The sequence below is a fragment of the Falco cherrug genome, chromosome 5 (assembly GCF_023634085.1).
Source record: "Falco cherrug isolate bFalChe1 chromosome 5, bFalChe1.pri, whole genome shotgun sequence".
NCBI lineage: Eukaryota > Metazoa > Chordata > Aves > Falconiformes > Falconidae > Falco > Falco cherrug.
The window spans coordinates 26903043-26927360 of record NC_073701.1 but is presented as its reverse complement, the minus strand read 5'-3'; the positions used below and the strand labels follow the sequence as shown (position 1 = coordinate 26927360).

General features: G+C 41.0%; 1 protein-coding gene across 1 annotated transcript; it reads right to left on the bottom strand.

Annotated features, from left to right (window-relative positions):
• Positions 1 to 487: 487 nt before the first annotated feature.
• Positions 488 to 6955, bottom strand: STMP1 (short transmembrane mitochondrial protein 1). The gene is made up of 3 exons (XM_055711669.1): positions 6801 to 6955; positions 3280 to 3333; positions 488 to 951 (listed from the first exon to the last, which is right to left on the bottom strand). Exons 1-3 carry the CDS (start codon positions 6813 to 6815, stop codon positions 871 to 873), a joined length of 150 nt encoding a protein of 49 aa, XP_055567644.1. The 5' UTR covers positions 6816 to 6955; the 3' UTR covers positions 488 to 870.
• Between the last annotated feature and the right edge of the window lie 17363 nt (positions 6956 to 24318).

The window sequence follows — 24318 nt, the reverse complement described above, 5'->3', positions numbered from 1 at the left end:
TCTAGTCCTTGTTCCACAACAAGTAGCAATAAAAAAGCATACTTAGAACAATTACACATATTGGGTCATTAAGTAAGTAAATAAAGTGAATGGTTTGGATTCACAATTTAACTGCTGACCTCCATGTGCCCCAATTACCACATACGGAAGATAACTCTTCTCTCCCCCATCCTCCCCAATGCTCCAGAGACACCCTCAAGCAACCAAGCAGAAGGGAAAGATGAAGAGACAATAATAGAAGAAACCATAAATTTAAAACATAGGTTAAAGTTGATGGCCTTTTACGCTTTTTAAAATCAGCCATGTTTGTGCAAAGTCTACACTGCTGGAAGTGATGATTTAACATAATGGAAAAGGCAGGAGCTCCCCACTTCCCCCCAGGTTTATAGTTTGACAAATGAGCTTTCCCCATCTCCAATAATGGAACGCAGATCTTGAGGACAGTGAAGTATCACTGCTCACAACAAATGACAAGAAACCCTGAAAGTTACTTTTCTATGCATTTAATTTCTTCTGCGATGTTCTAAGACCTAGGGTTTTACGAAGTGTGAGGTATACATAGTAACAGGACTAAGAGGACTCCAGTTTGGTCAGGTAAAAATGGGTTACAAAATATTAGGAAAAGCAATAACAAAAATTACAAATGATCTTATCCAGTCGCATATCAGCTGCAAATCCAAATTCTGAAACCCTTGAAAATCAGTCCCAGGAAAAGTTCACGGCTGCTCTTTCCAAAGAAGGACTTTCCAGTTCTAGGAGACTAAAAGTGGTGGAACCTCCCATGCCAACCCTCTACTTGATCTTTGTTGCCTGAAAGGTAAATTGCATTCTTGATGCACACACAGAGATGACCTGGGTAACACTGCTCTCTTAGGACTTGTCGCTGGGAGGTTTCTTCTTAGCTTCCACATCCTTCTTGAAATCTTCAAGCTTCTTTGCAATGTTAGGAATCTTTAAAGACAAAACAACAAAAAAACCCAAAAAAACCACAGAAATTAACAAAATCTCCTCAGCTACATGAGCTTCAGCAGGAAAGACAATACTATAAACACAGCAAGAAATTCTATGAAGTTTAAACTGGTTTCTAGAAGATACTTGCTTCCAGGATGTTACCTTGCACAGAGGTTAAAAACAAAGCAATATCAAGCAAACAGCTGACAAAAACACTTCACATGAGGCTTCAGGAGATATTTTAGATTGTTAAGACTAAAAGTCAACCAGTAGGAACAGGAGGAAAAAAAAATGTCACTTTACAGGAAGTTTATTAAGACCAGTCTGGCTTCCCCACTGAAAGATGACAGACTGCCAAGAATAAGCCAATTTAAACACTGATGCACAAACTTTAATAATGACTTTTTGAGGGAAAATTAGATTGTACTATACTCATCACAAACTAAGAGAAAAAATAGGTTCAAGAGCAGCAAATATGTTCTCAAGAAATTTATGAAGAAATACTTCTCCTGGTCCACCTTTGGGAACCAAACTTCCCCACTTGGGAATTCTACTACATTGCAAATTGGTGACCTTTTGCAGTTTCACACTTGAATGAAAATTCAATTTACTGCTCGTGAATTTCAAAACTTCAGCTCTCCCATGCAAATAAAAGCATTTTAAAAAAATAATCCAACAGTAAATTTTGACAACTTTTTAAAAAATAGCAGCAACTTTAAGGAGCAAGGAATAGATTATCTCATTACTCTAGCTAAAACGGGGAATTGACAACACTGGATTTCACAAGCTAACTGATTAAAATGAAAAGAAAGCAAAGTTCCCCTTGGTATAATTGTGAAAAAAAAATCATGGGGTTTTACTTCGTATGTAACCTGACCACAGAGCAGAAGTGAATCCCAACAGACTGGATGGTTTGGGCTAATAGTACAGGTAGCATCCTAAGTTTTTCTCTTACCTTCCCTTTCAAAGTTAAGCTCTGTTTGTGCAAACAAAATTAAGAGCCCAGCCTGCAACATGCCTGACATTTAAGCTAAACCAAGAGAATTCCACTGCTGTCAAGAGAACCCTCCATGTGTTTATAACTAAGCACATGTGTGTACAGCTGCAGAATTAGGACCTCATTATGACATGTTTATCTTAGATGTCATTTAAAACAAATCATCTTCAATACCAGCAATAAAATGACCACGTTCATCCTGCAAGTCAGTGTTACCTTCCCAGGGAACCACTTCCTGCAAATCAAAAGCATGTCCCCCTCTTGTGGCAACACTTTATTAGTGCTGCCAAAAAAACCCACTATACCATGCTTACAATCCATATTGATACACCCAAATATATTCTTATGGTTACATTTTCATAATACTGTTAAAACATATATTGGAAAGAAACACCAGATTTTTATTAGTACTCCTACAGGAGTGCTGACATGAAGCATCACAACAGTTTGTGCATGACCAAGAAGCTAAAAATAAGAATTCTGAAAGCGACATGACTTCAATACTGAAGATGAGAGGAAAGCAAAACACGTCTTCAGAGATTTGAGCCTCAACAGCTTTGCTTTTTTAAACTAGTCTAATACAGTTTGCATAAGAAAGGAAAAAACTTAATGTTAAATTTTATTAACTCCTCTAGCCTGTAAAAAGCTAAGTGGCACTGCTCTTAAAAGGGATTCTGCTGACCACTGAAATTAAAAGCTTGTATTGAAGACTCAGCTCTAAATCTGCTCTAACTCCCACAGTGAAAAACCTCTGTTCACAGTGGGAACTCAGGAAAGGAAGTTCACTCTCTTCTCACTGTGAGAAAAAGAGGAAAGAGACTGTAGCTCAACACGCTGTTTGAAGTAGGAGCACATGCTGAATTTTCCACAAAAGCTGGCAAAACTTACTTTCATTATTGGTACAGGAGACAGAAATTTCAGATGCTCTGAAGGATTTTTAAGTAACAAACAGGTGTAGTGAGTGGAGAACACTGTAAGCAGACAGTCCATCAGTCAGGAAACCAGTATTTTAGTGCTGATATAACCCATAAACAGGTGCTAAACCTTTTCTGTTTCTCCTGTCTCTACCTGTGTAGATACCTATTTACCATACCTGTGCTCTAGGGCCCTAACACCAGTAAAGGCTATAAGCATTACTCCTTCACAGGGAAGATGTCAGAGGTACATGTTTGGTTCCATTTACACTCAAGTTCACCTGTAACTCAAGTCAGATCTGCACTGTGTTTAAATAAACCATCAAAATAAAAACTGATTCAGTTCCAACTGAGAGAAAACAGCCTTATATCTTCAGTTCAGAATAGGTTTAACTCTGAGAATACAAGGATACTCACATCATAGTTCTGAGCCAGATACATCCCAACCACATTGCCAAGAGTAAAACCAAGCTAAAAAGGGAGAGAAGAATAGTTAACGAATGTGCTTTTGATGGAAGGATGTTAACATAAAATTTTAAAAAAATAATATTGCAAGTCATGTAGACTAATGATTTTCAATTCCACTTCTACTTAATTTCTCACCTTTCCTCCAGAGAGGTGCATTTTAACCATCTTCCTCACTAGGAAATCCTTGTCATCATTTCCAAAATACAGCACAGTTGTGTTGTCAATACACATATCCAAGACTATTTGGATCACTTTTGTAAAGTTCTCTGCATACCCACAAAGGCAGCAACTCTGATAAAAATGGGTGAGATAGCAGCACAAACCTACATAACACATATCTCTTGGTCCATGCCTGTAAAGCCTCAAGAAACACCCCACTAGAATAACACTCCGTGCTGGGAAGGGACACACATATACAAAGACATAACACAATAATATACAGTAAAAAAAAAAAAAGTTCACAAGCTTGAAAGTCAGAACTCTTGAAAGTCAGGCTTTGACTGCAAAAAGATCCCAGTCTCACCTTAAAATGCTTAAAAATAGAGCTTCTCCATCAGCTTAAACTGATGAAAGTTCTCTTCTGCAACAATTAACAGCTGTTCACCTCCAGACCCTTCTGACCCCAAAAGATTAGTTTTCAGCCAAATCCACTCTGATCGTAAGGCAGGAAAACACTGTTGGTTGGAAGCAGGGCACAACCTCTCTTGACAATTTTGCAAACTAGTAGCTGCTGAAGAGTGTCTGTGAAAATGCATGCTGGAAGGAGAGCAAGATTAAAACAGAAGCACAGTTCCTGGCCTAGACCTTGCTTGCCAGCTGAGGAAAATCTTCAAGTGTAACAACACTTTTGGGGTGAAAGAAATTCCTCTTTTCAGACAGGGGATGAGATTTTCATTCACCAATTCCCCAAGACCCTAAATTTTATTTTGATATTTGTATTTCATAAGAAGTACATCCTGTACTATGAAAGCTCATTTGACTATTTTGGGAGGACGCTACTAATATTGTGCCTTCATTCATAGTCAGTAGACAAATCACTCTGACAGATGAGGTCAGTTTAATAATTTAAGAAAATTATTATAGCTTATGGTCACTGCTGTCAAAATAAGAATATTTTAAGAAAAATAAAACCACTGTTTACAATAATAACTTTGCCATCACATACTGACTAGACATCTTTTCCATGCCAAAAGCAGGATATACGGTATGGCTCATATTTTCAGTGATTCAGACTCCATAAGCATCACCAGTTAAAAGCTTTAGAAAACTAAAATTGGTTGAAAACTGTCAAATGAACCATAACTGCAAATTACTTCAGTATATTCTTAAACAGATTTTTAGTCTTATACTTTGCTTACCATTACTTTTTCTAGGAGCTTAAACAATTTAAAGAAAAAGTAGAGTTCTTTTTGTGTACACTACACTGGTTATCATTTGCTCTTGTAGTTTCAATTATCAGTTAAAGTAGTACTCTGGGAGATATTAAAAATATTACACTGATGTAAACCAGACTTGTGCTTCCTCTTAATGCAGAGCATCATTCCAGCAAGAGAATTTCCTCTATCTTTAGCAGCGTCTGAGAACTCACTTGAAAACACAAACAAGGTCCTTGTTTATTAGCCGTCTCCTAGGCTTTCACCCTACAAAAGGTAGGATGAGACAACTTTTTTCTGAAGATGGGACAACTATCATATTCTGCTGTGTGATAAACCTTATTTGGTACAGAGCAGTGAGATCAGTACTCCCTTTAAAGGTACCCCTTTACTGAAAAGTCTAGCACTGCATTCAAGAGCAGTCTACCCAGTTATGTACACTCAAGCAGTGTGAAAAAATTCACTATTTAGACTTCAATCATGTGGAAAGTAAAGAATATAGCCAATTAAAACGTGCATGTTGACTAAAGACAACAGGGCGAATGAGAGTTTGGGGTCTTCCAGTTTCTACCCAGCATTTCAAGTCACACTTTAAAAAAATGTTTATTTAATACTTGGGACAGCAAAAATACAAGGTTTGTGAGATTATCCCTTTATCTCCTTGCTACAGCCCTAACAAGGGGCAGCAAGAGTCTACACCCAAAGAAGGAAGAAACACAGAATTAGTGTATCTTTTTTCTAACCTTCAGGTGCTAATCAAGAAGTCATAATTAATATCTAGCAACAAAAGATTAGTAGCAAGCAGTGGAGTTGATAAACACAGAAACTTCGAGAGTGGCTAAGCGTATATACCCTCACTGTTTTCACCAGAGCGGACAGAGACTGTAAACAGCTACAGAAATTACGGAGGCTTTCATACTTGTTGCTCCAAAGTTGAGATAAGAAATAGGCCTCATTTATTAATTTCATAAAACCACAGAGACTCTCCCAACTTACAACAGGCCATCTCTTCTTGCTCTGTATCAACAAGTGAAATTTATTAGCCAGCTGAATTACAGTTCCCCCAACAAAAGTACTTACTGGGACATACCTGAACACAACCAAAAGCCTGAAGTATCCCTCACGTCACTAGAACGAAAACCAGGAGGCTGTTTCCATGCTTTGCTATAGCAGGAAACACCATCTTTTTGGTCAGGTAATTTATTTCCACACTGGGCAGTAAAAATACCAGCATTGATCAAGTATTTAATGAAGAGTAGCCAAGCATCCAACGTCAGGCCCCCAGAAGAGTTTAGGGGAACATATAGAAAGGACTGTTAGAAACGTACAAAAATATTCAGTCTAATTCTGTTGTTCTTAAGGGGATTTAATGAAAGGCAGTGATGAAACGTGACCCCTGCCTTGACTTCTATATATAAAAAGCCCGCATCTCCAGCGATAAATGATTTAAGGGTGCACACAGCGGCACGGCCCGAGCCCCGCTCTCCCGTAACGGGGAGGCACGTACGGCAACACAAAGGAACTCCAGCGGCAGGGAGGGCACAACCGTGACCAAGCAAAACCCTGCTGAGTCTCCAAGGCAAACTAGGGGCACACCTGGGAGAAAAAAGCAGGCAGGAACTTCATTTTCGGAGCAGTTTTAAGGTTTTACGCGTCGTTTTAAGGCATCGTTCGGCGGGGAGCAGGGACAAAGCGAGCGGGTGCCCAAAGGCGCGGCGGGGCGACTCAAGGGGTCCGGGCGGGACTGAAGGAGCCGGAGCGGGGCCGCAGCCGCCCGCAAAGGGATGCCGCGCTGCCGGGGAGCCAGAACCGGGCGCAGTCGCCCCGCTGAGACGGGCTCACGGCCAGGGGGGCGAGTGACGCCCCGGGGCAGGAGCACCCAAGGCGGCTGAAGGGGGAGGCCGCCGCCAGCCCTCCAGGCAGGGCAGCGCGGCAGGGGTTGGCCGCCACTCTCCGGCCCCCCCGGGAGCGCGGGTGCGGGCGGTGACGGCACACAGCGGCTTTTCCTGCCGCCGCCGAGGCGCGCACCCACCGCCGCCCCGCCCGCCTCGCTCCGCCGCCAAATGGCGGCATCGCCGCCGCCCCGCGGAGCCTTACCAAGAACTGCAGCATGGCGCCAGCCTCGCTGCTTCCCTCCCTGCCCACCAGCTGGGGAAGTCAGGCGGGCGGCGGCAGCTCCTCTTCCGGGTGCCGGCCCGCCCTCACCGCGGGGAGGGGTGCGCCCAGCGCCGCCCGCCCGCGCCCATGGGCGGCCCCGGCTCCACCAGGCCCCGGGCCGGGACCCACCCGCTGGGGGCGGGGGGCGCTGCCGCCCGCTCCCTGCTGCTTGGTGCGGGGCAGAAGCACGCAAGGGTGGCGGCGGTCCCGCTTCTTAAGGCCTCCCTCCCGCTGCACGGGGAGGCGTCTGGTGCCGGCCAGCCGAGCCCGCCGCTCCCGAGGGGCGTTAAATGAGAGTTTTTACACTGCGGGTAGTTTCAAAATGGAGTCTATCAAAAGGAATGATAGGAGGAACCAGGCATCCAGGTGCGGGCGAGGCCTGTATGATTTGGGTGTTCCCTGCCTTAGTGCTTGGGAAATCCTAGCCTCCTAGGCTGGAGAGGCCTGAACGAAACGGGGTTTGTTTGCTGGGTTTTTTCATTCCCTACTCAGCACTTGCTAGATCACATCTAGCGTGTCCATGGCCGGGCTTAGGGCCCTGGCACAGGGAAGACTTGGACAAGCTGAAGCAAGCTGAGCACAGAGCCCAGGAGCTGATCAGGGCAGGAGACCTCCCTGCGAGCAGAGGCTGAAGGAGCAGGGAATGGGCAGACCTGACAGCAACCCCCCAGGGCTCACAAGGGGGATATTGGCCAGGTGGAGCTGTGCTCTTCATAGATGGGAGGATGAGAGATAGCAGGGGCATGATGAAATGAGAGGACTGGGCTGAATGTAAGAATAGGCTGTTTTGTCACTTATAGGAGGCAGGAGGTTGGCACAGACTGCCCAGAGAGATTGTGCTGTCTTCACCTTTGGAGGTTTCCGAGAGCCAGATGGGTTAAACCCTAAGCAACCCCCACTCTAAGCTCAGAGAAGACCCTGCTCTGTGTAGGAGGTTGGACTAGGGACTTCCAGAGCCCCCCTCCCACCTGAATCAATCCCACAAGAGCTTTCAAAAAAAATGTTCCCTTTGTTTTCATCCCTTTTTTTTACTAGCACAACCAGAAAACGAAGAGTAGTTGTCCTTTGCAAAATGCTGGGTTTGGTTTCTTTTAATGGCTACACATAATAAATTGAGATTTGGGCAGTATAATACTTAGGGAGATCCTTCTGCTGAAAGCCAGTAAGAGACTGGAGATTATTGCAATGCATTACAAGTCTCTTTATCACATACCATTTCAGATTTCAACCCCCCCAAAAAAACCCCCAAAACATGTGCCTACTGTGGAACTATTAGGCAACTCTTCCCTGAAACCATGTCAGCTCAGACTAAGCCTCTGTTCTCAGAAAGCTCAAATGCTCCATCTGACAGAAAGCATGTAGCTTCCTGCCTTTCTGGAGCAGGTACCTTGGTGAAATAGAGAAATATCTTCTACCCATTTTTAGAAAGAAAGCACAGAAAGAGATTAACTTCTTTTTTTGATCCTGGTGATACTGTGATGAGGAGCTGGATTGGAGACAACTTTCTCCTGAATTTCAGGCTAACCAAAGCTGCTATATTGAGCTTCCCTCCCTGGGCCAGAGCTGACATCTGGAAATGGCACACAAAGGGTTGGATGGATGTGGCACAAGAGGCAGGGTTGGGATTCCTTGCCTTCTGGAATGGGTCTCCCAGGAGTCTTGGAAATGAGCTTGGTTTTGGCATCAGGAACAAATATATCACTGGGTAATAACTTCCTGATGCTGAGGCCATCTACATGTGTGCTGGATCAGATCACTAATATTACAGATTCCATTCTTAGCATGTCAGAAATCAGAAGGAAACAAGGCTTTTAATAATAATAATGCCTCCACATTATCACCAAAGGGACATAAGACTTTTCCTGTTTTCTGCTCATTAAAAATGTTATTATGCTTAGGCTATAATGAGTGCAACATGTTAGATAGTCTTGACTCAACAGTACTGGGCACAGTTGTTTTCCTACATGCCATGAATTTCCTTTGTGACAGTGGGCAGCCAAAAATAATTTTTTCCTTTAAAGGAAATCCATTCCATTTACATCAGCCAATGCTGAATCATTCTGAGTTAGAGACTGTAGAGGGCAGGTATGGTGGATGGCATATGTTATTGGAAGGAAGAGCTCAGTCTGACAGCTATAAATACAACTGTCATAGGGTGGGATGGGGGTTGGGGTTGGGGTTGGAGAGAGGAAAAGAAGCAACTCCTTTTTTTGAGCTCCTCCAAATATGCCTTCACCTCAGATCAGAGAGTCTCCTAAGCAGGCAGCACTTACTCCACCCTGGGCATTGGCTGTAACTTGTTTAGAGTGAATGTATTTAATCTTGAAGAAGAGAAGGAATCAGGAAGAAGCACAAAAGTCTACCCATCTCCAGGACCACTGGTGCTATTCTGGGCAATGTTCAGGGGGTGGAAGGAGTCCATTGTGCTAAATGGCACCCATTTTGTTTTGCCTGCTTGGGAACGGGCCAGTTATATGGCCTGCTTTTCATTTGCTTTGCTTTTTTCATTGCCTGCCTGTCCTGCCAGAGAATGATACAAGTTGTAATCCTTCTCAGACCAGGGACTTATGGCTGTCTGGGTCTTATTAAGGTAGTTCCTTCAGCTTCTTGCCAGCTGTTGCAATAGAGATTGGTAATTCACATGTGATGAATAAGGACGGGATGAGGAGCGGCAGCTCAAATGGGAGTACATTGAGCTTGGGGAGAACTGAACTGACTGCACTCAACTGACTACCCCAGGGAAAACCTGGGCTTAGTGAGACTGACAGCTGATTTACAGTATCTTTGCTTTAGCTCCTTCCACATTGCCATCACACACACATTTTAGGAAATTGATTTTTTTGTGTGGCAAAACACAGGTCTGAATCCAGAAGTGTGAGTATCTGCAGTATAAAGAAGAACGTAAAAGTTACGGAGCACCAGTGAGATCCCAGGAGCTAGTGCATGCATTCAGTCCAAACCAAAGCTGAAATGCTGCTTATCAAGTACAGTGAGTTCTTCAGTTACCTGCAGATGAGACATACAAATACTCTGGTAATTTTGAACAGTAAGTCTGTGCAGTCAAGTTGTAAAGGCCATAGTAACATCCATAGATATAATGAACAATGTCTTTGAAAACAGATTGTCCCTTGTAACCAAGAATCTTGAAGAGTAAGCTACTTTAAATGAGTAAGGTTGGAAAACCCATTCTTTCTAACTGACATAGGGACAAAAAAAGATGTAATTTTTAACATATTTTCTTCTGGTGAAGAATTTCTCAATGTTACCTACTTTACTCGGGTGCATTACAAGTATAGTCAAGCCCATAAGGTATGCAGAAAGCTTGTTTGTCTGGAAGTACCGGCTATTCCACATTATTCTTAATTGTGAAATCATATTTGAAAATGTGTTCATGTTGATTTAATACTGTTTTTAACATTCATGTGTGGGTATGTATGTTCTCTACTCTATGGAAAGTGAGAATCCCTATCTTAAAGGATAATATTTAACTTACCCTGGCTTTTACAGTACATTGGCTGGTGTATGAACACACCACAACAAGACAGTTTTGTATGTTAGACCAGTAGAAAAAGAAGAGTGTTATGCCATTGTGTTGTGAGAAATGGTAATAAAGAAGAGCTTATGCTCTTACACCTACATAGATCTATGGGTCTGGATGAAATCCACCCCAGAGTGTTAAGAGAAGAGGCCGATGTTGTAGGGCCACTTTCTATAATATTTGAAAAGTCATGGAGATCGGGGCATATCCCTAATGACTGGAAGAGGGCAAATGTCATACCCATCTACAAGAATGGCCCAGGAAGCTACAGACCCATTAGTCTTACTTCAGTCCCTGAGAAAGTAATGGAACAAGTCCTCTTAGAAACCATTACAAACCAAATGAAGCAGATGATTGGAAAAGCCAGCACGGATTTACCAAAGGCAAATCATGCCTGACAATCCTGGTCACCTTCTACAACAAAATAACATTTTCTGTTGACATGGGGAGAGCAGTAGATGTTGTTTACCTGGACTTCTGCAAAGCATTTGACACTGTTTCCCACAGCCTTATGCTGGACTGACTGGCAAGATACAGACTGGATGGGTGGTCTCTGAAATAGGTAGGAAATTGGCTCACAGGCCTCACTTGGAAGGTGGTGATCAATATTTTTTTCAGGGAAGACTGAAGGAGTCAGGTCTTTTCTCCCTGGAGAAGAGAAGGCTCAGGGGTACCTCATCATGGCATTCCAGCACTGTATGGGCAGCTACAAAGAGGATGGAGGTTCTCTCTTCACATGGAGTCACATGGAAAAGGCAAGGGACAATGGGTACAAATTGTACTGGGAGATGTTCTTTCTCAGTGTAAGAAAGAAGTTTTTTACTGCGATAACAATCTGTCACCGAAACAACCTTTCAGAAATGTGTTACGAGTCCCCATCACCAGAGGTTTTCAAGGTGGTGTTGTAAGGGTACTAAATAATCTTATCTAGGCTGCCTTTCCCACAAAATATTGGACCAGATGACCTTTTGAAGTCTCTTCCAACCTGGGCTGTTCTATAGTTCTATGATACTAAAAGTGATCTATGTCCCAGACTGTAAAGGTACTTTCTCCATGAATGTTTGACTCAGTGAGCAGTCAAGTGGTCATCTGCTCACTCTTCCTTCCAACTTGCTTTCTCTGTACAGTCAGTGAATATGTTATTATCTGACCTGAGAGCAGCAACAATAAAAGACTAGATGTGAATACTTGTGATAATTGTTTTGCAAGTGTTTGAGAATTCATTTGAATAAAGCAGTAGTATTGATGATTTAGCCGTCATGAGGATGTAAGCAAGGCAAGATCAGTAGTGATGAACAGTATTTTAGCAGTCTACGCCCTTTCTTGCATCTGAATATGGTTTAAGTCACAGACTATAAACACTTAAAAGTATTCTTATTCCTTCACAGTAGCTAATATACAACTTTGAATGTAAGCCTTCAGGATGCATGAATTTAACTGTCCTTTTAATACCTCTCGTCATTTCCAGTGTATAGCTGAAGAGTGGATTTCCTTTGGCTAGAAGTTCTGTAAAATAAACACCAGATGGAGCCAGAAAACCATATATTAAAATTTCTGTGTATATTTTTATATGTTTAATCTTCGGATTTTGTTTTAGTTCTGCCCATTTTCTTTTCTTTGCCTTAGTAAAATCTGTTCTATACAATCTGTAAGGTGGTTGAGCAGTTTCTGAAGAGCTGTAACTATCCAGGACTTTTTTTGTCTTGCCGTGGATATGTGCACTATTTTAGCACACAGTAGATACATAATGTATTATACACATAATATGTATAGAACAATGTGGAATAAGAAATCAGAATTTCAGGGCAATCATCTTATCAAAAAATTATCAGAACTTACCACCTTTAAATATACCAAGTATAATTGCCTGCCTGGGGAAAAAAAAAAAAAAGCCTTTCAGTTTGCATCTCCTTAAATCTTTTCCAGTGAAGATGCATTTTAATGTTAATTTAAACCTGTTGAAAGAATCTTTTTCAAAATAACTTCCACTCCCTTCACTCTACTCTTAGATGCTCTATCCCAAATATCCTCTGGAGTTCTCAGATCAATAACCTGGTATGTTTTTCACAGAAAAACAGAAGGCATAACTGACTAACTATGTTAGTATGAAGTTGTTTAAGGCTAAGGTTTCAAATGTAGTTATTGACTAGAAGAGATAGTTGTTTTATGGTGGTTCATATTGACTTTTAAAGTCTAATTTTTACACAGAGCACTATGAGATTCAAAGATAATTCCTGACACTGCAGAACAGGGACAACTGGCCTAGTTCAATAGAGAGAGAAAAAAGTTTAAGGAAGCGTCAAACTATTTACATTTTTTTTTTAAGAAAAAAACACTACATTTTCCTCATAATGTATGTGAAAGTATTGAAGTCTTCTTCATGTTAGCTGTACACTTGAGTTTGCCCAGCTCTGTATGAATGATTTGTCTGGGGCAGAGAGTGCAATAAAATGAGAAATTGGTTCTTATTCTCATGGCACGGTGTGATGTTGAATGACCTGATTCAATTGATGAACCTAAAAATCTAATACTTGCTCCTCTTTAAAGTTAATCCCACAAATTGTTTTGGCACAAAGGGATGGACTCGAGGGACTTGAGAAATAGCTAGAAAATCCAAAATACCAGCTGTATTTTCTTTATGTGCAAAGTATTAATAATGAGATGCTCCTAAAACAAACCAGTGATGTGAATGTCAAAGAAATACTTTGAATGAAAAAAAAAAGAAGATAATTCAACCACACTTTTTTTTTTTTTGTAGATGCATGAAAATGCATTTCCTGACTAGTTCAGCCATTCATTCCACTCTAGCATTGCAACTTAATTTCCACAAAAGGACATCTGCAACCTCTATCTATGAATTTATCATGTACCTTGGAATTATATTACTGTCGTGGTTTAACGCCGGCTGGTGACTAAGCATGAAACAGCTGCTCACTCCCTCCCTCCACAGTGGGATGGGGGAGAGGATTGGAAGAGTAGAAGTGAGAAAACTCATGGGTTGAGATAAAGACAGTTTAATAGGTAAAGCAAAAACCACGCACGCAAGCAAAGCAAAGCAAAACAAGGAATTCATTCACCACTTCCCATCGGCAGGCAGGTGTTCAGCTATCACCAGGAAAGCAGGGGTTCATCACGCATAAAGATTACTTGAGAAGACAAACACCATCACCTTGAACATTATCCCCTTCTTTCTTCTTCCCCTCTCAGTAACGACATCATATGGTGTGGAATGTCCCTTTGGTCAGTTGGGGTCAGCTGTCCTGGCTGTGTCCCCTCCCAGTTTCCCATGCCCCTCCAGCCCTCTTGCTGGCAAGGCCTGAGAAACTAAAAAAATCCTTGATTTAGTATAGACACCACCGAGGAACAACTAAGAACATCAGTGCATTATCAACATTGTTCTCACACCAAACCTGAAACACAGCACTGCACTAGCTACTCTATCCCAGTTGAAACCAGGACAATTACCCAGTGATGTACATAGCCTACAGATGGTTTGACTTGCTTAATATCTGACTGCACACCTCGGTGGCTATGGTTTCTCCCATGTAGATGGCTCTACTTTATCATTTTCTGTCTATTCCTTCAATATATGTATATCCTTTTCTCTCCATTCCTTCAATATATGTATAGGCAACTTATATTTTAACTGAGACTCACTTAGCTTTGAGCTATTTCACCACTAGGTCAGTCAGGCAATGAGGCAGGTAGGCCAGAGAGGCTATGTCATCTCCATCCTTAGATGTTTTCAAGACTGAACTGCATAAAACCCTGAGCAACCTGGTCTAAGCTCACAGCTGCTGCTTGGAGGTGGAGGTTGGATTAGAGACCTTCTGAGGTCACTTCTCACTTGAATTATCCTAACCTATGATTTTACTATGCTTTCTGTTTATAAACAGTGACTTCTGTTAAAGTCACTCATTTCTTCTTCCTGTTAATGGAGGAAACAGATTTTTCAGTCTTAACAAGGCTTGCATCCAAAAATCATTAAATAACCATCTACCCTTCCAGGCAAAGTAGAAACCTGTCCAGCAAAAGTTCCAGTGTATAAAAAGAAAAACCTCAAATCCAAAAGGCTGATACTTTCTTTTTTAGGCAGGGCAACGGAGTATCTTGAATGCAAATAAGTGATGGTTTTACCCTGAAGATAGAAGATCTAGAAATGTTCTTTAAACAACTCCTCCCCAGGCAGCTGAGATGTTCCCATTGGTCGCATGGCCGTGGGACAAGGAATCCATGAGCACTGAAGACTGAGTCAAGCAAGAAATTATTGAGCAACTGTACCTTTCAGCTGTAGCTGCTGGGCTATGGCTTGACAAGGGTAGTAGTATGAGAAGGACCTGAATTCTCCTGTAGTTCGCACAGAGGCATAACTGCGTGAGTGCATAAGACGTGCAATGAATTCCCCTGTGTGCCAGACCTGTGCGGGCACGAGTGCCAGTCATGGAGATTTAGCTGGAAGTTTCAAACTGTAGCTGTGCATGCAGCTGTGGGAGCTCCTGGTTCAGCTTCTCAGTTCTGGTTTAGAGACAATCATCACAATCACATCAGGTGTGAAACACTGGGAAAATAGCCCCATCACTCATAGGATGACAGCAATCACCAGCACACCAATTTTCTGAAATTGCTTTTCAGAACAGCGCTAGAGCTTTTTAAGAATTCAAGTCGTATCAAACGTACAGGAAAATGAGCAAAGAAAAAACTTATTTATAACTAAGCTTGCTTGGTGCTGTTAGGGCCCCGAGTGCACCAGCTGGCTCTACAGGCTCTGCTGCCACCCCTGGGTTGTGAGACAGAGCTGGGAGAGACCTCACTGAGGGCCTCTGTGCCTTAGGTCTGAGGCTGCATGGGTGCTCCAGTTCTCAGTTCTGTCCAAAGCAAGGGTGCTCCTGTCCTGGTCACTGTCACAGCCCAGCTGCCGGCTCAACCAGATCTCTGCCCCACTAGGGCCTGCTGGACCACCACCCTCAGTGCCCAGCACCATCCCCACACCCACTGGGCAGCCCACCCCTCTGCTCCTGGAGCACTACTGTGTTCTCACCAGCCAGCATGCAATCACTTCTTCCTTCAGAGGGAAAGAAAATAAAGGAACTTGGATGAACCACCTTTCTGGAAAAAAAGTCAGAGCCTTCAGAACAGCTATAAAAAGAAGATGTATGTGATATAATTAAAAGAGTATAATTAGAATGTGTCTGGTAGAACACCTGAATAATGACTTGAGATTTAAGTATAGTTACATCTTCTGGGTGTAAGTGGGGAGAGTGTTTATGGCATTGGATGAGTGTTGCTCTCTCCAGTGAATACTCCTCGGTGTGATGTTCTTTGTCACAGCTGGCACTCTGGCAGAAAAGCAAGCTCAAAAAAAGCTTTGGAGGTGAACTCAAGAACTCAGTATTCTCTTTAGAGCAGAAAAGCTGCATGTCTTTTAAGGAACTGTTAAACGATACTGTAATTTGGTATAAATCTGTGCTGGGACTGAAAGGGCAGTCCTTGTCCTCTCCCTATTGGGGCAGCTGAAAAAGAGATCCTACTTAAAAAACCACCTTTCCCCTGCTTAGGTTAGTTCTTCACAAAAAGTGCTAGTAAGAAGCAGGCATATGCAACAAGCAACTGTACTAGGAAAGCATGTACCATCCTTTTGGTAAAAATGTGGGTTTATTTAATATCGCTATAGGTTCTGAAGTTCTTAATTCATGTTAGTAGTTTCTTAGCTCATGCTTTCTGCTGCTAAGGTGTTGCTTGATACTAAAACAATAGAACATCACAGTGGTATTATCTGGTAGCTGCAGATACGTAAACCTTCTTTCACATGTGTTCAAGAGTCATCCAGAGCTGCTGGAATTAAGATTATAATATTGTATATAAGTAACCCCATGCACATGAAGCATCACACTGGAATTTCAGAGTGATGATCAGTAGATGGTGCTCTTTTCCTGAGTAAAAATTGAAGAAATATTTTCAAATTATCAAAACTATTACCAACCTCTTTCAATCTTTTTATCCCACAGTTAGATAATACTTTTAAAAAATCATTTCAAACACTTTTTGCAGTCCAAAAGTCACTCTAGATTTTCACTATATTTCATAACAGAGAGAGACTAATTTAACTGACCCACTTCATTAAACCTGGTGGAACAACCTAATTACGGTGTTGCACTTTACCAAGCAGCATTTCAAAAAGAATTAGATTATCTGTCCAGATTTTAATTAGCTCTCCTCTTTCTATCATAAGGTTGTTTGTTCTGCTTTTTTATGAACAAAACAAAACAAAACAAAACAAAACCAACCCCCAAACAAAAAACTTCGTACTGTCTGGTGTTATTTTCTTAGACATCATTTGTTGCATTTATTAAAATAATCTGAATAAGTGCAGAGATCATCTGTAGGGTCAGAATGTTTTACCACCTGTTCTTGTTACAGTACGAATGTCAAAACAAAGTGGTGTTTTATTTTAAAGTGCTCTCAAACTCAATCAAAACCTCTTGCCTTGGAAAGACTTCCAAGTTTGCAGTGAGAGAAGTTTGGGTGCCTTCATGGGACAAGTCACAGAAGTTATGTCTTTGCAGGACTGTGGCTCTAAGTATTTTATTAATGTCTGATGCAAGAAAATCAACAGTGATGCTTTCTGCCGAGCCCTGTTTATATTTCTTTTTAGTCTTCAATGGAAATGAAGAACTTGCACATATCACACAGAAATGAGAAGTCCCACTTACTTGATTACAGTTATTTGATATTAACTTGATATCAGTCTTTCATTGATGATTGTCATAGTCACTGGCAAGCAATTAGAGTTCAAATGCTTCCAGTTACCAAGAAATTTTGTGCTGACACTTCCCAAGTTTCCATCACTGAACAAGGCAACCCATCCAAGTAAATTTGGGAAGCACAACTTCTATGAATGCTCTTTGGCCACCCTGGCCCTGCCTGCTGCACCTGGGAGCCTAAGAGTGCTGCTGCTGGGGAATTATAACCCTACAGCATCCCAAGCTTTATCCTGGATTTGGGATGTGGGCTAAATATTTTAAAGGACTTCAAAGAGAATTTAGGGTTTCAATTGCTAGTAAAATCCAAAAGATTTCAGATGCCTTTCTGATGTACTGGTCTTAACTATAGAAAGGCTTGGGTATTTAGTATAATGGCTAGTCACATTCTCATCACTATAGTGTCTAAGAAAGCCAGCATCTGAGGCTAGCAAAAGGAAGGAAAGTAAAAACCACTTCAAGTGAAAAACTCAGACACTTCTTAAATCTCTGTACAAAGTACTTTTTTTCCCCTAAGATTTTACTTTTGATTGGTACTCATTACTTTTATCTCATAGGATCTTCAAAAATACCCTGAGGACATCTTAACCTCTTTTCTATAGTTGTCCAGTGTGTGCTAAGTCTTATGTGACATCTGCCCTTGCAGAATGGAAAATTTACAAGAATTTAATAAAAATGAAATAAAAAGTCTAGAACTCTTACTATGTACAAAATTATTCCTACAATGATTTTTTTTAATCCTTTGAGTAATTCTTCTATTTAGGCCAATGTGATCTTACTGGGAGAATACAAAGCACTGTGGTTTCAGACAGCTGAAGTCAAGGATATTGTAGGATATGAGACTCTAGCTTATGCAGAAATATTAATTTTTTTGCAGAATGATCAATTTAATATCAACTCTGTGCTCTATACTTGTCTGCAATATGTCATTTAGAACAGGCAATTTAGTTCTGTTTCAGTAACTGAGTGCTCCTACTTTCATAGACTCGTTTAGAGTGAAGAATGATATTCTTTGCTTCAATAGCATAATTTTTTAAGATGAACTGATATGTCTCTGTCTCTGTTATGCTTGGGAGCATTGCAGCTGCATAGATTGTAACATCTGTGATGAGGAAATGTGATAGACTTCAGAGCCTAACACCAAATTATGAAAAGTGTTGGGTGTTTAGGGCCAAATGTACACAGGGACTAATGTTGTGCCTTGCCTTCTGAAAGTAACAAAGTGAGATGATCCAGCTGATCCTAACTTCTCTCTGTTAGTGTTCCAAGAGTCAACAAGACAAACTCATAGTTTCCATGAACAGACACTTGTTAGTCACGCTGTCATATTCGTGCACTATTAAAAGAACACACCATGTTCATGTATAAGTGTCATGTAAGCTTTATATAACATTGTGTATATTTTAACATGGTGTAAAAATCTAAATGAAATTAAATAACATGTTCTGATGATTCTGAATGGGAAGAATTTTCACTCCCAAGAAAGCATTTTAAATATTTTTGTTTGTTTATTTGTTTCAGATTGAAGCATCTGTTGCTATTGATACTTAATTTCTGAATGGGAGAGGAATGAGTAAGCTCAGGGATGAATTGCTATGTGTATTTAATTCTGTGTTCTTGTGGGAAGCTACACAGAGGTCTCAAGAGCTTTGTGAAGTGTTACTGTGTTGTACAATGCATACTAGTTCTTGCAAGTCCTTATAATGTTCCTGACCTCTGCAAACTATCATAGGCCAAAACTAGCATATATTTTCTGAACATATTATTCTCTTTTATCATAGTAGAAAAAAACAGGGAGCCACAAGGGCTCCAGCTTCACCTAAGTCATTTCATATTGCTCATGGTATTCAACAACACATACAGTCAGATGCACTTAGTCTGATCCTGCATGGCAGTTCTTATGTGTTGGTGCTTAGTATCTACCTGGGTGTTTTGGCCTGCCTTTTTTTGTTAATTTTGCACTGCTTGTTTCAGGAGATCATGATAAGTCCTGCTGTTTTCCAGGCAGAGCTCCCTTCAGAATTCTGTTTAAAAATGCTTTTTTGAGGTTTTATTACAAGGAAGCAAAAGTTGTTCTTCAGATACAAAGATCTGTGCTTTTTGAGAGGCATCTTAATGTATTGATAGCAGTTGCGAGTTCTTTTCACATTAATTAATGCTTGCTACTTAGGTCAAAGCAAAGAGGTTCTGGCAACATCCGTTTTAGAGTGAAGATTAATAAACAATGTGATAGTTAACAAGCATGAGGGTATAGACTTGAATAACAGGTATGGAATGCATGCTCCAGTTGCCATAGTAACCATTCGTTCCCCAGTGAGGATTTAACTTAACCCAATATTCAGTGTAAATTTAACCCTCAACTCTTTAGATATTCCCCTTTTATAGTAAACAGAAACATTTCCTAGAGCTGGAATAAAATCGCTGGAAGAAATGGTAGTGGATTTGTAACATTATAGCAAATCTTTGGCTCCGTTCACTGTTCACCTGTTAAATACCCTGAGGACAGGACACTTTCCCCTACCCTTTTTGTTTAAGAACCCTGCACATAAGGGTCAAAAGCCTCATTAAAAATGAATTTTTATCTGAGGATGAGTTTCTGTGGAAGCCCACATGTAAGCAAATGTTGTTCTAAGGTTGCTGACACCTGTTTAGCAAAGCAGTTAAGCAAAAAAGAAAGACCATATTCTTTTCCCCTTCCTATCCCTTATTGGCACCAGGTAGCTACTAGCACATATAATTCTCTTAATGGTAATGAAGAAGGATGGCTAGGTATATACCTCTTCCACTCTTTAGCATCCTTCTTCAGTGTAACCTTCAACAAACACCAGCTATCTGTAGAAGATCAGAAAACTGCAGGTAACTACTGGCAAAAAGCAAAGGCAGTCAGTGTTACAGTGAGAAAGTAACTCATGGATCTTCTCCTTTCTGACATTTCCATATGGTGACTGTGGAGCCAGGAACACTTTTCAGCTTATTCAGCAGCTCCTTCTCTTATTCTCCTCTCAGGTAGATTTCCAGGGAAAGAAAATCCCAACATGCCGGCTAAAAGTGGTCATGGCCAGGCTGGGAGGCTGGGAGACCAGAAGCCCAAGGCTGCAGTGGACATCATAGAGCACACCAGCCTCTCAGTGTGGACACAGCCTAACATAATTTAATGGTCCCTCTGTCCTCTCTCCATACACAGGGTGCCCAAGCAATTATTCTTGCAGCTCATTCCAAAAGCTAGCTCTAATTATTATGGTTCACATCTGCTGAAGCGTGAAGAGAATTAAGTCTAAGCTTAAAGTGTGAAAGAAAGAACCAAAGTGTTAAGCTGCCGTTGGGGCTGCTTCTGTACTTAGGGAATTTTTCACAGTACACTGTAAGTCATATCTTAAAAATACAAAGGGAGAAAGGGAATTAAACTGCGCTCCCTTCATGTCTTCTTGAACTAGCCCCTAAAGGACCTGATATAAGATGAGCTCCACTGAATTCAAATCTGCACTAAAAATTTGTGCTGGCATTGCTCGGGGCTGTGACGAGGTGTGATCCCTGAGTGACAGACCTGTGCTAGCAGAGAAACCTTGGTAAGAAGCAGTTCAATGTGTCACAGGTCTCACTGTATGAATTGCAGCTGCTGGAGCTGTATTACCAATCAGAGCAGTTTGCTTTTTTTCCCAGAGTCAGTGAAGCCTTGCTGGACAGTGTCCTCTTATTTAGATTTTACCAGATCCATATCCTTTTTCCCTTTCAGAATCTTGTTTTGGTGTTTCAAAAGTTTCATTTTCCTTCTGTCTAAAACACTCAGAAGAACACAGCTGTGTTGTGCCACGTGGCCCTGTTAAATCTGTTGATGTGAAGCAACATATAAAACAAGTTCATTTTGAGTGGTCTATTGAGTAGATGGCCTGGACCCCAGGCAGGAATGCTTAAACACAGTCTCCAGAGAGCCTTGAGACTTCTTTATAGGGGGAAGGGTGCCTGCTGAGAAAAACAGCATGTAAGCATGAAATGCAAACTTACGTGACTATGTAGGAACAGAATTGCACAAAGGGAAGGAGCACAGTTAAAAAAGCCTCTTTAATCCTCGTGCTCCCTAATTTTTCAGAGTAATATATAATTATTTTGCATGCAGTGTATTATTTATGCTGTGAATGCCTCAGGACAAGCTAAATGATTTCAGAGTCCCACTCTACCTCAAATAAAAAGGCCAATAGAAACAGAAAAAAATAAGTGAATTATGTGAACAAGTATTATTTGGAGAAACTATTTTGTTGCTGTTGTTCATAAATTATCTTTGACTTTCATTCCAATGAGGCAGTTTTCTCCATTTGCTATCTCCCTTTGCTCTGCCTAAGGATCCCAATTTAGCCTGACCTTTCTACCTCATTGTTTCCACATCCTTTACACCTTAGCACAGGTTAAAGCCTGAAGCTCAGAAACCCTGAGAAAAGCCTTGCTGCAAAAGCCAGACTGCAGACTAAGCAAAATAATTCCCTGGTATTTGAATATATTTCTTCAAAGGAAGACAGTAAACTAGACACAACAGGCAAAGTTCCATTGCAATGCTTTCTTTGCACAGATGACAGTAATGGCTATGATAGTCTTTCTTCTTTTTGTAGTCCTTCATTTCTTTCTTCAAGCAGACCCTTGTAACATTGTACTTAAAGTGGAAGCAGAAAAACACATTCTGAGGAACCCACACAATTGCAGTCATGAGCTCTGCAGTCTAGCAAAGCTCTTCAACACACATTTAAGTCTAAGATGTGAGCTCAAGAGCTTGTTGTGGTCAGGAGCCACTTCCCAGTATCCTATGAGTTTACAGAGAGAGAGAAGCAGCAATATTTGAATGTTTGGCTTTAGAAGCAGGACTCTCATACTGTGGAAGTGTCATGGATCAGGGTGCTGAAGGATGTTCAGCTCTTGTATAGTCAGGAACTGCTCAGGGAGCAGGAGTGCTGACGGGGGTACTACACCTTAACTGTGGATTGGTTCAAAAATTAAGCCAGGCAAAACCAAATCAGGCTTTCCTTCCAGGGCTAGCTTTCATTTGGTTTAATTCCCTGAACCATTTGGGTTTGTTCCCTGAACCAGGTCATAGGATCAGCGAGGTGGGAGCGTGTAGCATGCATCAGGAAGAGATAGTGCCACATTAGGATGGCTTAAAACTATTGTGCAACTGTGCTGTTAAGTACAGTTGCTTTCACCCTTAGCAGAAAAACAATCTATGTCCTGTTTCTTTAGTTTGCTGGTAAAGTAAGGGGAGGGAGGGAGGGAGTGCAAAAGCTACAAAATCAACCTGATGAGTTCCTGTACCCCTCAGCCCCACAATTACAAGGTGTAACTGATTGCTGGATATAAAAAGCTCTCCATTTCTTAGAAAATTTGAGTATTGAAAAGAAGGTCCATTTCGTGCATGTGTTCTTGTCTCACTCTGCTTGCTTTTCATATCTTGCAACAAAGAGAAGTTGTGCTGATTTGGGTGGTTAGTAGCACAATTTCAAAATGTTTTTGTGTGTACAGACTGCACATCTTTTGGCTGTCAGGTATTATTCAGATTCCTTTTTGCTTTGAGAGAGGTGTATGGCAACATTTTAAAAGATACCAAATAACCATCCTGCAATAAAGCTTTTGATGAGCATGAAAGTCATTAGGCCAGACAGGCAGGTAGCTGTTCAGGGTCTGCTAGAGTGAGAGTGTGAAAAGGAATTGGTGAATAGGCTCTTAGATCCAGAGGGAGAGTTACTCTTCTCTCTTCTTTTCCCTTGTATTTCTGAGCCTCAGAGGAAAAAACACTAACAGCATGAAAGTCAATAGTATTGGAAATGTTGTGGAGAAAGCAATGCTGAAGGGTGCAAATGCAGCTGACATGAATGGATTGAAAACTCCCATTATAGATCCCTGAGTTCTTTGGGGCAGTGAAACCTTTCTGTGCTCTTTGTGCGAGTGCTGTGAGCTGATAAGACTTCTAAATCGTAACACAATGCCAATGGAAAGAAAAGATAAGTACAGCAAAAAGCAACGTGCTGACTAGCAGGTGAAACCACTGCCACTGCCACAGGCTTTTCTTTTGAAATCATGCTCATTGCTTTTATTCTAACTCACTCATACTAGTGAGAAATAGCTGTAAACAATTTTCAGTCCATTAACATGAAATATTTTTCATCAGAAGATGTCAATACACTTCATGATGAAGTCAATGTGATTGGCATCATTTTGCAAATGGGGAAACCGAAGCACAGAGAAGTAGCAGAGTTTGATTCAAGGTCACTCATCTCTCCGACCGTACCACAGTAAATACAGTCCAGGAATCTGAAGACTGAATCTAACATTTTCTGCAACATTATCTTGTTTAAAGTGTGTGTGTATTAGTACCTAGAGGTGCACACACATATATACACAAACACATATACTAGCAGATATTCTAGAAATTTCTGGAAGTATAATTCCATACTAGAAATGACCTTGTCAGGAAGGCATTGAGCACAAGTTATCAAAGAGTGTTCGGAATAATCTTACCTCTAAACACTTTCACCTTTGCAATCCATTAAAAGACACATCTCTGTTGTGCCTTCCATCTCATTTTTTTCAAGAGACCCTACTGATCTGACATTTATTGATCTGAGCTTGTCTTCCAAATTGCTAATTTGTTTATATGCTCCTAAATGGTTCTAACCGTGTTTCTGCCAGGATTCTGGTAGAATCTGAAATAGACTTTTTTAATAAATGACTATGCAGCTTGTATAGTTTTTATAATAATATTTGATTACTGCTCATCATGTTTTTACAAAATACTTTAATATACTAAAGGACAACACCAGCCCGTGGGTACAATGGCTACTTTTGTAAACACTGTAACATCCTTTCAGTTAACCCATTTAAATAAGCTGAAGTTAGCCTGCCTAGAATTGTCCCAAGGGAACAATGTGATCTATCTTTTTTATTCTTTAAAGGGTTCGTTTCCATTAAAGTCATATTGGCTATTATGAAGAAATAACAACTTAGCAAGTATTGCATGCAAGCTACCGAGTTACTTTTTTCCTTCAAGATGATCACATCTGCTCCAGTCATACAAAAATACATTCAAGTATGAAATGGTGGGTGGGAAAGTAGTGAGGATGGTACAATGGGACCAAGTGTTTTTTGCCAGCACTGTAAACTTACTTATTAATTTGGAGAGTAA

Excerpts from the sequence above, each read along its gene's own strand:
- STMP1 (XM_055711669.1), bottom strand. Across the intron at positions 952-3,279 it reads ATCTGGCTCAGAACTATGAT|ATTCCTAACATTGCAAAGAA; the intron begins GTGAGTATCCTT and ends TTGTCTTTAAAG.